At 42.0% G+C, this 13,248-nt stretch overlaps 1 protein-coding gene across 1 annotated transcript in view; it reads right to left on the bottom strand.

Moving 5' to 3' along the window:
- spns2 (SPNS lysolipid transporter 2, sphingosine-1-phosphate) overlaps positions 1–13,248 on the bottom strand; it is a 108,923-nt gene that overhangs the window by 72,425 nt on the left and 23,250 nt on the right. The window contains exon 2 of the mRNA XM_072668271.1: positions 5,412–5,477. Coding sequence (XP_072524372.1) covers positions 5,412–5,477 — 66 coding nt within the window. The remainder of the gene's footprint in view (positions 1–5,411; positions 5,478–13,248) is intronic.

Genomic DNA, 13,248 nt, shown 5'->3' with positions numbered 1-13,248 from the left:
ACACAACATTTACATACACAGCACACTCTAAAAAAATCCATGATATAAGCCCTTTACGTTTGTGGCTTGTAAAGACAATAATGGTTTTAAATCCAGAGCTTAGTGGGACTGAGTCATTAGATGTGCTACAGCCCTGTAATGAGGACCTAGCTGTAGGGGAATGGTTATGGAATGCTCACGGTGGTGGAAGTAGAGCTGAGTGACAGGTGTGATGTGTACAGGCTAATGCACACACACACCGTACTCCTTGGCTGAGGAGAGCCAATTTACAGAGGATGAAGTTACAGCAGGGCTGTCTGTATGACTGTCTGAGCGATGACATACAGATATGTGACACGTTCCATCACCTGGCTGACATAAACCAGACCTGTATCAGATGAATAGTCCGCTTGTGCAGTCGTGCATCGGTTCAAACATTAAATCAAATTCACACAATTTTCCACTTATCATAAATGTAGTCGATCAGGCGAGATGGGTTTGGCATCCTTCATTAGCTTTGCACTGGCGCTACGTGGCTAATGGAAGCTCATAGCCTACTAATTAGCACTGTGTATGGTGAACTTGTGTGTAAGAAACTGGGCAAACTGGGCAAACTTCCTTTCTTAATTCTGCCTTTAAAGGCACTTGCACTTAACTTGGACAACTTGAGCAGCGGTACCGAGCAACTGTGTACACAGCATTTTACATCTCTTCGATGACAACTGAATAAAGAATGAAGGGTTTCTGACGTGATAGGGAAGTCCTTAGTCATTTTTGGAGGTTCTGGTCAGTTTTACACAAAACATAGACGCACCTATTACATCCACCTATAACAAATGAGAGGCAGATGACAAATTAGAGGCCTTCTTCATACCTCGTAACTCCGGAAGTGAGTCACATATGATCTCACAATCAGATGCAACAGGAAGGTGGGGTCTACAGATTCAGGAAATGCTGGAAATGCAGGAACTGCATTTCTACACTGTTTTATCATAATTATATTAATAGAAACACTGAATTTGACGCACCAGCCTGTTCGCCTACCCCAAAGGGTAGGGTTAACAGGAACAATGCTTATATTTACCTAGGCAGGGCAAGCAAACATGATATTTCCACATCAAAAAGCAATGCTGAAAGAAAGACACAGAACACAATCTGCAAGCCTGAGAGTCACATACAAAGGTGGCTCGAATCTGACTGAAAAACATCAGACTTCATGCAGCTTTTTGCCGTCCAGACTGCAAAGGAATCGGATATAACATTATTAACCCTGCTATATCAGATCGATCACATCCAGGTGTCATTTCTCAGAGTGTCTGGTGTCGAGGTCAGGCAAATGTGTGTCACTGTTTGCCGTATGACCTCATGGCTCAAGGACACCCCATACTCCAGGCTGGCCACAGGCATATTACATTATGTGACCCTTTATTGTGAAAACTGAAGACAAACTGACACAACAGATCTTAGGATGTCAGTACTAGGCATGTAATAGAGTCAGCTTAAGTCCACTGGAATGTTCAGCTCCTGTCTAACCATGGCATACCTGAGCCTCTCGGCACCAGTGCAAAACTAAAGAAGCTAATTTTGGAAAAGCAAACATGGAAGGTTTATCGGAGGCCCAACACAGACAGCTAGGTTATATTACAGCAGATGACATATTACTATACTCACTGACCAGGGTGGCAAACTAACACCAGCCACCAGCCAAACATGAGAGAATATTTACATCTAGCTGGTAGATTTCCCTGGTAGGTTATCTATTATAGAGTACATAATATCACTTTAGGCTAATGTTACAGCTTCCAATGCTGCAGATATTCCCACTTAAACAACATTAGCATTAAATAAAGAGCGAGCGTTGTCATAATGTTAGAAAGCAGACTGGTTAAAGAAAAGCAACAAATATGCAGCGATCTTAGAATCCTTTTCTAAGCAATATTAAAAACAATTAAGCTTCATGCTATCCTGGTATATTCAGTTATGACATAGTGATGGATTTGGCATTATGTCAGATGTATGAAATCAATAAAATCATTAAGACTGCAGAAATATGTAATTTGGCTTTGCCAATACACACAAATGTTTGGATTTTCAGCTTCTAGTGCTCTTTGTTCCTAATTCCTGATGTACTAATTACAGAAATAAATTAGTAGTAGTAATAGTAGTAGTGGTGGTAGTAGTAGTAGTAGTATGTAAATTCCATTAAAAAAGTGTGTGGGACATAAATCTAGTAAAAAGTTGGCAGGTCAAATTTGGGTGTCCACCAGACACTCTGGAGGTGGACCAAAACATTAATTTGCCACCTTGCCACCCACACACACACACTCTTACATACACATCTCAGCTGCTCACGTGTGACCCCCACAGACCCACTCTCTCCTCGACACGCACACTCAGCCAATGCTTGAGGCACATGAAATTCTGCAGCACTGTGTGAGACCGAGGTCAGACGGGGATCACAGGCCACACAGAATCTGATCTAAGTTACACACACGCACACACACACACACACACACACATTCTCCCTACACTCTCCATTACAGCTCATTGTAATTTCACACACTCTGCTGAGTTACAGAGCGTTGTCTTCTTATTCCCAATTATTGTGCACCAGCTCTGGCTCTGTTACCTGATTCCTCTGTTTCAGGGTGTTTATAGTGACATAAAAAGGCCTTCTTAAGACTTTATTTTTCCAGAGGCTGTTTTTTTATGGGGAAAGTTTTGTGACATTTACGCATGCAGGCACTCGCGGTCGAGAGCAACGAGAAAGCAGCCGTGCAGCAAAAAAAAAAAGACAAAAAAAAAGGTCCAAACAAATGTCAACCTTGTCTCCGACTACTCAGTGCACTGCTGTGTGCAGCCAATAGCTGCCTCCGCCTGCTGAGCATAAACCAATAGTGTTTGCTCCCTGCTGAGAATGAACCAACAGCCTGTATCTCCCTCCAATCATTCAACCACAAGCCAGCCAGAAACTAAAAACTACTACAGATTTAGAATCTCCACTTGCAGTGTAATTCAGCCCAAAGTCTAAACATGACAATGCTATACCATTCTGAAGAGCTAACGATGTAGACCAAGCCTATTATTACCCTATGAAACCTTGAAAAAAGCTCATGACATCATTTTCTTTACATATTTAAACATATAATATAACTAAACACACATAGCTTAAATGTCTTTTTAAATTATTTGTAAAATGTGATTAATAAAAAGACTATTTTCCTGTACGGAACAATTAAGGACACCCATCATTTAAGATAAGATAAGATAAGATAATACTTTATTAGTCCCACAGTGGAGACATTCTGTGTCACAGCAGAAAAGGGGGGATAGCAAGACACTCAGATGCAAAAACGTAGATAAATTACCACTATATTCACAATTTAAATAATTATCAATTAATGTATAAAAATGTCTAAAATTAGAATCAGGTGCAGCACATCAGCTGTAGGTGATTAGAACATCATTAGAGGGGATTTTAAGGGAGCCTGACTTATTTTTATTTGATTGTTAAAGTGAGTAATATCACCGAGGCCAGACTGCAAGATACGTAAAGAGGTCTCCAACAATCTTAAAATGTCATCACGCAATCTACAGGTAGCATCTACCATCAGAAAGAGACTGCACAAGGTTGACTTCCATGGGATAAGTGCAAGGAGGAAATATACTTACCCTTACTGTCAAAGAATAGCCCCAAAAAACGTTTGCCAGAGAACACCTAGACTAAGACCAGGACTTCTGGAAAATGTGCATTGGACACATGATTCATGAGTCTTGTCTTCTTACTCTGATGTATGTGTTAGCTGTAAAAGTTCATTTAGCAAAGTCCTTGCCTTGAACATGTGACTTTTTCATGCTCCATTGAGATTTAACAAACATCACACAAAATACAGTCAAAGATTTATTTGACTCTTTTTCATTTTTGTCCCAAAATGAAAACATCCAGCTCTTCACAGTTGAAAGTTTTAGGAGTAAATGTTTTTTCAGGCGCCCACGGGCCAGTGATTTTAATATTTTCAGACCCAGTTGAATAGAGGCAATAGACAAACACTGACTGGATCTGAATCCCAGACTTCCCCTGCCTTGCATGCAAGCGCTCAATGAGGCACTGTGTGTGCACGTGTACTTGAGTGTGCATTTGTCCAACCTGCCATATGTTTTGCGAGCGTGTGTACAGGTGTGTGAGGCTGTGTGTGTGTGTGTGTGTATATCACATACACACAGGTTTGTATCGGTGTATAATGACATTTAAAAAGCACTAAACAGGGTCAACTCCTTGCAGCCACAGGGATTTCCACATAACGGTGCCCCTCACAAAAGCCTGATTGAGGCGGCCGTGGCCTCGCCTGGCTCAGGAAGCCCTACCCAAACTCTCAGAATACCCACGCCTGTCCCTGCTCAAACCCCCCCTCCTCAACAAAACACAGCACTCTGCATACTGAACCCACCCAACCACTGACCAGAGCCTCAACTGACCCACTATACGCCTCTACTGTTTGAATACCTGCTGAAACCAGCTACTAAAGCAACAGTTCAGGGATAAATCTGACGTCTACAATTTCTTACTGACCACAAATGTAGTAGATCTCAGAGCTCAGAGACTAATGTAGCTATCAAGTAAAGGAAGCTAGACCACAAATTAATAGAGTGGCCTCACTTTGAGATGGTTGCTAAACTGCTTTGTATTGGAGCATATGAGTTATTAATGAACAGCGCTGTATTAGGAGCTGGGTTGGGCCTCGGGTTGAAGCTGCAGAGTGCTAGAACGAAATGAAAGCAGAGAAAAAATGAAGACGTCGTTGACCTCACAAGAACGCACTGTGCTCCAGTATAAACCAGGCTTTTCCTCCTGGTGGCAGGAAGCGGAGAGAGTCAGAAACTTGGGAAATGGGCAGCACTGTGATTGCTTGTCCTTTTCACAACCCAGCTTAGAACAACATTGGCTGCAGTTCTACTGTGTGAATGGCTTTTCTGGAGTTTTTCGGACATAAAGCTATAGTCTGTCTGGCTGCAGGGTGCCCCTATGAAAATGATATACTGTTCAATGTCATCGGTATATTCCAAGACATAAACACAATATATGGCTTTTTAATTACGGGTGGATCTCATCTGGTCCAAAATGCCACTTTTCCTCCTTGCATTCCCCTAACAAGAGCTCTAAATGCCATCAATTACCCAGACTTAAGCAGAGGAGCAGGGGGAAATAAGGGAACGATGGTGAGGGGACTTGTGTAGGAGAGGTGTTGGACCTTAGCTGTTCTTTTATGTTTTGTTGTCCCAATTGCTTTGGATTTAAGAAGCTTAGTGGCTGCTAGTATTAGGTCCCCTCATGCATGAGAAGTGTGTTTCAGCATGTGTGGGTGTGTGTGAGGGGTTTGTGTGGTGGATGTTTGCAACACTGCAACGTAATTATGGGATTTGGAGAGACTTACCTGTTTGTAACAGGCCAACACCGCTATCGCTTACGTCGTAGTGGCGCTGAATGTCAAGCAGCACACCTGAGAGAGAGAGAAAAAAGAGAGAGGGAGGGATGAGTGTTAAAAGTAAGCAGCCAAACAGCTGGATAAATGTTTGATTTTAGGCTTAAATCATTAAGACTTCATGTTAAAAAAAACGTGTGTCTTCAAAACTGCAAATTTACAGCAGAAGGAAAAACCCTTCGAAGCTTCAATGGAAGTCAATGTAAAAATAATTTGGGGCATTTCTATTGGTCCATTCATTAGGAAATTTGTACACAATGTAACAAACTTAAGATTCGTAAGATTCGTAAGATTCACATTACATAAAATAAGCAAAAATGAAGATACAAGGTTTTTTTGCATGACAGAGATGATATGTAAAGCGCCATTCTAGAGAAAGGTATCAGTTCAGAATTGCGTACAATGGTAGTGATAGAAACCCGACTTCCGAAACCTTTAGCGGCTTTAAAACCCACATCACAGAAAGACACAGAGGTCTATATTTGCATTGCAGACATCATGATCCCTAGTTCCCATCACCACCAGTGTAAAGAGTTGTAGACAAACTAAACAGTATGAATGACTGAAACATCTGAACCACTGAATTAAGCTGAAATCAGAGAATATACTTGTATTGTTTAAATGTATTTGGACAGTTTTTAAAATGTTTACAACACGCACCTCACCCAACTCTAACCTGTAAAACACCACCACAAAGTCTGACTGAAGCATTTTAACCACTCTACATGTAAACATAGGGCAGAAGACAAGCTCTAAATTCAACTGGAAAAATAAACTGTGGTTCATCAAGTTTGGTTAGGATCTCATGTTACAGGCAAGTAACGTAAAATATTTGGCATTCAGCTAATAAATCATCTTTAAAAGGAAGGCTTCCTCCATCCATGTCAAACACATTTATGTGGCTTCCATGCCAGAAGATGTCTTCATGTTGATTTAAGGGAGCAGCAGAGTCGCTTTTCATGTCCTGCATACCTCCTCATGGAGTTGAACCTAGAACTGAACTAAACTCCTTGGTGTAAACTCTCTATTTGTGTATCTGAAGAAAGAAATCAGTAAAAAGTGCTGAAAGCAAACAGCTCAAAGTCAGACATCATGTCTGCTAATGTAGCAACAGCACAATTTGCCGTAATGCTATTACATGGCTGTAAACACAGCTACCAGTCCAGTCCAAAAAGTAGCATTGGACACATGACCAGTCCATCACTTCTACCAGTTTAACAAACAGCCTGTTTATAAAAATGATTCATTCACAAATGAGTCACATAGCCATGCGGCTAATCAGTTTCCCATCTGGCAATAAGGTAAACATGACTTCTTTTTCATTTAGCTCTGAATTACACCCTTCGAGGCAATGCCTCACTGCCATTAAAGCCCATTTTGCTGTGTTTTCTCATAAACACAGCTAGCCTAGCCCACAGCCCAGTCTCAAGTCTCTTGCTGTTCTGTTCTTTGAGGCTGACAGAAACAGCTACATGTTGTTCCGTGCTGCCACATACAGTGTTGCTGACACCCCAACTCAAACTCAGTTCATCTCCTTCTGTTCCCTCCCCAAGTTAGATGCAGCTCTAATTAGGCTGGTCACCCACCTCCACAAACCCCAGCTTTCGCTCGCCCTGCAGGAAGAGGGAGTCCTGTGCCAGATGGCGCTGCATTCTCCGCTCCCAAAGCCCCGCACCTGCCCACCCAACTCCTGCCAGAACCATACATACTTCCCACCCAAGTCCGGTTCTCGTACAGGCTGCAGTACAGGTGAGTTGAGTAGCCTACAAATCACCTCTAGGTAAGACTTGTTAACATTGTTAAAGGCCCCACCTGCACTGTTCAATCCACAGTCCGTCTACCCAAACCAAGCTGCAAAACAGATCATTCCCAATTGATTGAACTGATTATCAGCAGTTATAAGGTATGTTTGGGCACTGACTGATTTCTGAATGAGGCCCCTATTCATCTTTTCAGCCTAAAGTAAAAAATGCTGAACCGTAGAGGGGAGACACGTGACCTACACATAATTTAATAACACGAAATATACTAACACGAAATGAAGGGGCTTCAAATGATTCCTAGAGTGTGAGGTGAGTGTAAACCCATTTGAAGCACCTTTCTGTCTAAATACAAGAACCAAATGTGAAAGACAAACAGAACTGAGGGTAAAAAAATATTACAATTGCATGGTAATGTCCATCCAGCAATACACAAAACTAAGTAAATCCAAGTATAATCCACCGTCCCTAACTGTGAGACAATGACGTGCTTGTGTCTACAATTTAAATAATGTGTTACAAGCTATTTGGGTGTCTCTTTAGTGTTACTCCCAAGATAAATCCCGTTGAAGACAGACACTTCTTTCCAAGCAGGGAATGTCACGATCATAAGCTTTATGCAGGTGTGGAGAGGTACTTACTGAAGTTTACTGAATCTTATCTAAAGTGGATTGTACAAGCAGGGCAGTGTGTCAGTACAGTGATGTTAAGAACCATTAGGCAGATGTCATACTACTGAGCGATGGGAGCGCTGTTTGGCAGGCAGCGCTGAACGTCTAGGATTTGCCCTTGTCCTAAATTCCACTTCTCCTCTGCTAACTTCTTCTCTCTCTCTCTCTCTCTCTCACGCTCTCTCTTTTTCTTCTTTAATGCAGTAGTTTATACAGATTAATACCAGAAATAAGCAATATGATGATAAAGTATGTTGTCCTAGTAAACATCAGGCCTTCTGAGCCTACTGTGGATATTGTCTATCCTTAAAGACCACTGGCCAACTGCACTGCAAAGTGCTATAGGGGCTACAAAAGGTTCTTTGAAGAACCACGTTTGTAATAGAAATGTTCCTTAGATCTTTAGAAACTATTGCCAATTATTTACTTTTGTTACTATTGTTAATTATTTGGTATTTTGGAGTTCCACAGGGCTCTATTTTAGGGCCTATGAAACTGATGGAAATTAGTACTGTAGTTATGAAAGCGAAGAAGCTTACGTGTAAGGTCTGAGGGGGTTACATTTTGTTTATTGTGAATTAAATCAACCCTCTAATACCTTCTGAGGTCAGTTTTTTAGGATCTGGCACTCCTAGTAGGTCCTGTCCACATGATCAAATATTGTGATATCATGGGAACGTCTTTAAGTCTGGTGATATTGTGTTTTACCTATATCACACACCTTAATTTATACACTTTTCTGGGTTTTTTTTTCAAGTAATACCTGCTTTAACATCACAAGAGCAATACGACAGTCTCCTTTGTGGACAGCCTTTAATACAGCCAGGCTATGACAGAGGGCAACAGCTCTGACCACACCTTGCATCATCACTTCTGGGAGGTCACTGCTCTTGTCCCTCGCCTTGAAGGAGCGTCCGAGTGTGAGGCGACACGGCACAATGCAAATGCCCCAAATGGCTGAACTGGCGCGGTCGACCTTCTGCCGTCCGCCTCCGGTGCCGAGGCGTCGCCATGGCAACACGGCGCGGGCACAAAGACAAAAGAGAGGTCGGGTGTTGGCCGGTGAAGCCGGTGAAGTCAAGACACGCGAGGCTGCGGGAGATGAGTGGAGGCGGCAAGGGTGTCTACTACAGTATAGCATCAAGACTTCACCTTATATGACCTAAATCTGCTGATAAGGAACAACCTACCACAGTTTGGCTACCACTATTGGCTTACCCTGGACCTGCCCCGGTTGAATCTGGCAGCCGTGTTGGTCCACAGTTTGCTGCTTGCTGAGCTACTGCAACTGTCATGCAGTATTTGTAACAGGAGAGCAACAGAAGGCTCTTTCAGAATTGCTTTTGGGAAAAAAGAAGAAACGCAGATACCACAACAGAATGGAATGCTGCCCTGCCTGTTGCTGCCGCTCCGTCATGCCACCTTCGACGCAAATTTGGGTGGCTTTTAGGGACAAGGGTATGGTGGCTAACAATGCAACAGGCTATTTCCAGAGAAACTGATGCCGGATGTAAACAGTTGTTATCGCCTCAGCCTTGGCCACAGATTGTGCTTTCAACGGCTGCCCACATGTTTGATCTGATAAGTAATCAGATCGTGCAGATCTTGGTTTCAGATTGGATAGAAACTTTCACTTTCAATGACAGTGGCTTGTGGTTTAATTTCGTCGTAGTCCAATTATAATGCTTGATCTTGATATAAATAATCAGTCCAATAGGCCTCTCTTCATCCTTTAGAATTACTGTGTATTACTGTTACTGTGTCTTTAATATATGTAAATGAGCTCTGTTCTGATTGGCTGTCCTTTAAAGTGCCTCATTCAAAAAGCTGTCTGGGCTGAAACGCACTTTATAACGTTGATGCGAAAGGGTGGAGAATGTGGGCTGAATTGGTGGGTATATGTAAATGTGTTTTTGTGACATCACAAAAATGGGCTCTTTGATGTAAAGAGCAGCTGGAGTGTTTAAAAACGCTGTTGAAAAATACAAAATAAAAGTCTTCTTTTTTGCGACAATTTATTTGCATTTCTTAATGCAACAAAAGCAGATGTGTGGTATAAAAACAGCCCAATCAAACTACCTCCAAGCCATTTAAATATCTGGCTGTAACTTGCAATTTCATTAACAATGCAATCATTCGTTGAGCACATTTACAAGACACAGCAAAAGAGCTAAATGCAGCCGTGGTAATAGACGGGACACTGTCTATTGTTGCCTTAGCACACTAGCTTCCTTATGCTGATGCTAATGACACATGGACCCATTCATGTGGGATCCTAGCTTATCAGCTGATTGGTGCAAAGCAATCACGCTACACGCAGGCTGCAATGGAAACAGTTGCAGGCTCATTCAAATTATATACATATATATATTTCATATATATAATTCATGTAGCAACTTTAAGTTGCACACATTGCTGACACAGATGTGCAAATGCACACACACAGCCTGTCTAGTCCCTGTATAGAAGTACTGTCGACAGAACAGAGCTCTCTGGAGCAGATAAATATGAACCTTTCGGCACTATGCCTAATGCCAGGTGTGGGCTAGAGGGATATAAAGCTCCAGCATTGAGTTCTCTGGGATTATGGATGGTGCTCCAATTAACACAATATCCTGACCTCACCAAGGCTTATGTCGCCGAATGTGAATCAAATTCTCACAGCAATGCTCCAAAATCTAGTAAAAAAAACTTTCCTAGACAGCAGAGACAGTTACTCCAACAAAGCATAATTTCTCATTTTCAAACCTTTGATTTCAGAAGAATGAATGAATGAACGAGGTGTCCCAATACTTTTGTCCATATAGTTAATATGTGGATATAGTGCTACTGATGCTTTCACCACATTGTTTTTTTTCCAGAAGAACTCTTCCCTCTACTACTTGTGGGTCAACACGTGGCGAGCAGTGGACTGCAGCACAACATTCTAGTTTCATGGACATGCTCTTTGTTAATGGTCAGGCTGTGAGGCATATTTGCATGCTTGTTTGTAGAATCCATGATAATGTCTCAGAAATGTCAAATATAGACCCATATTGTCTGCTCTGATAACAGCCAGCTTCTGAGGAAAAGAGGAGGCTCTGTGTAGGCCTGCGGTGAAAGTCTATCTATACCAGACAACAGAGGCTGAGCAGAGGGCTGAGTTTGGACATGCTGACCCACTCTGTGGTAGAGCAGATATACTGTACATCAGCTCTAATGGGATGGGAGTGGATCCTACTTAAGCTCTTTCTTCATGTGTGTGTGTGCTTTTTCAGTGTGTTTTGGTTTGAAATATCACTAGTCTTGTAACTGGCCAGCACAAATTCTTTCCCTCTGAGGAGTCAGACCGAAATGAGATGACAATTTGTTTTCCAGGGCCTGAAACTCAAACACGGTCATCAATTCAGCCCCAACAAACGCAATCATTATTCTCCTCCTCTCTTTGAGGCTCCAGACAAAAGGGAACGTTTAGAGTCATGCGTTGACAGGGGAGCATATTCCTCCAATAATTCTGGCCCTGAACCATGAGCAATCCACAATCCTCTTCACACTAAATGAACAACTATTGGTCCACCATCCAGTCCATTCCCCTGTCTTTCTTTTTAACTTAATGTTGGGCCAGACATACTTACTGGGGCATTGATGCCAGAGAGGGATGACAACTCAACGGGGTGGTACTGAGCAATCAGCGCTCCACTGTGGAGAAGTTAACCTCCATGATGAACACCTTCCGTCATGTAATACAGTCCATACTGCATACCAATACCGCAACGTCTTGCTAGTGTCATCCAAGCCAAGGATTGTCCCCAATCAGGCAGATCATAATATTGTGATATGACTGTGTATACTACCATTGTACTGATTCTACTGTTCATATTTTACTGTTTCCTGTGTAAATAGTGTAAAGAGTGAATCCAATGCCACCGAAACTTTAGGAACAGTGACTTCTACTTCATTCACTGTGCTGCACTGAATCTGGTTTAACAGGGGCTAATTATGAAATGAAAAACTTAGTCATGTTGCCCACCCCTATTTACACCCCTGATGTACATTCAAGGCTACCTTTATGTTAGGGCAGAGACATCACTGTGTGGACCTAGGGGTCTCTACAGCAGTTGGCAGACAGAGAGAGAGAGTGAGAGAGAGAAATGAAGTGTTGCATGGTAGGTTAGGACAGACCTCATTTTGCAGCTCCCCAGAGAAAGCTGTAAACCTGCACACCCCCTGTCGTGCTATTTCAGGGCTATGAGAAGTAGGCTAGGGAGAGGGCAGAGCGTTGATCGGCCTATTTACTGGAGAAGAGATGAACGGTGGAGGAGAGCTGAGGAAGAAAGGATAAGGGAGTGTAGAAGGGCTGAACCATGATACAAGGTAATGCAACAAATAAGAAAACTATTCCCCAAAAAAGCTAGTTATCGCCGCAGAGGAAATGGCTAAAGGCAGTCATTCAATATTCTGACGAGAGCATAAACAAAATACCATATTACTACACATTCCATTGGAAATATACCTTCCGTTATACTGAAAGCACATTAGTTAACACTTAATGTGAGCTACAGATTGGCCTCTCTACTAAAGTAGTTCAAAAGTGGATCATTTGAATGCCTTGATTCATTCACACTTCTGCAATAGCAGTATTTCCAAAGACAAAACCATGTTAACCATAAGCAAACCATGTATTTTGCTGCTCTACAGTGTAGTGCAAAAAGATAGCGAGGCCTGCAGTAGTCAGGGAAGAGGTGTCTGTGTGTGCATGTGTGTGTGTGTGTCTATGTTAGGTCAAACTGCTGTACACGAGAACTTGTTGGCCAAGACTATGTTTCCATATCCTGTGTAAGTGTAATGCTATGCTCTGTGGTAAGGGATTGTTTCCTCTCCAGCGTTTTCTCACCCATTCTTTTCGTACTGTTAAAACTACTGGCACATAGCGCTGCTGCTGACAGAGAGACATCCTGCTGCTCCCTTCATCTTTCCCTCCTTTCTGCTCTCTCATCCCTTCTTCCTCTCCTTCTTCTCCACTCTGCATCTGAGCCATGGGGGCGATCCCTCTTAATGTGTCAAGGGGATCAATACAAAAGCTGCAGCTCTGAGAAACAAGTGTGTGTGTGTTGGTGTGCTTGTTTGTCTACATTTCCAGGACACAAATGTCATGACTTTGCAGGAAAAGCAAATATATATATATATATATATATATATATATATATATATATATATATATATATAGTATTAGTACAATAGTATTCCATATATTTAAGGTGCGAACATATGGGAAACATGCATATATATATATATATATATAGACGCTTACATAGGACATATGTATGACTTTGCAGCCTAACACTGTATTCAAAACAAGTATGTGTTTGTGTGTGTGTG

The sequence above is a fragment of the Salminus brasiliensis genome, chromosome 1, assembly GCF_030463535.1.
Source record: "Salminus brasiliensis chromosome 1, fSalBra1.hap2, whole genome shotgun sequence".
Lineage (NCBI taxonomy): Eukaryota > Metazoa > Chordata > Actinopteri > Characiformes > Bryconidae > Salminus > Salminus brasiliensis.
Note: the sequence above shows the minus strand (reverse complement) of the source record. Positions and strands in the feature narration are given on the sequence as shown.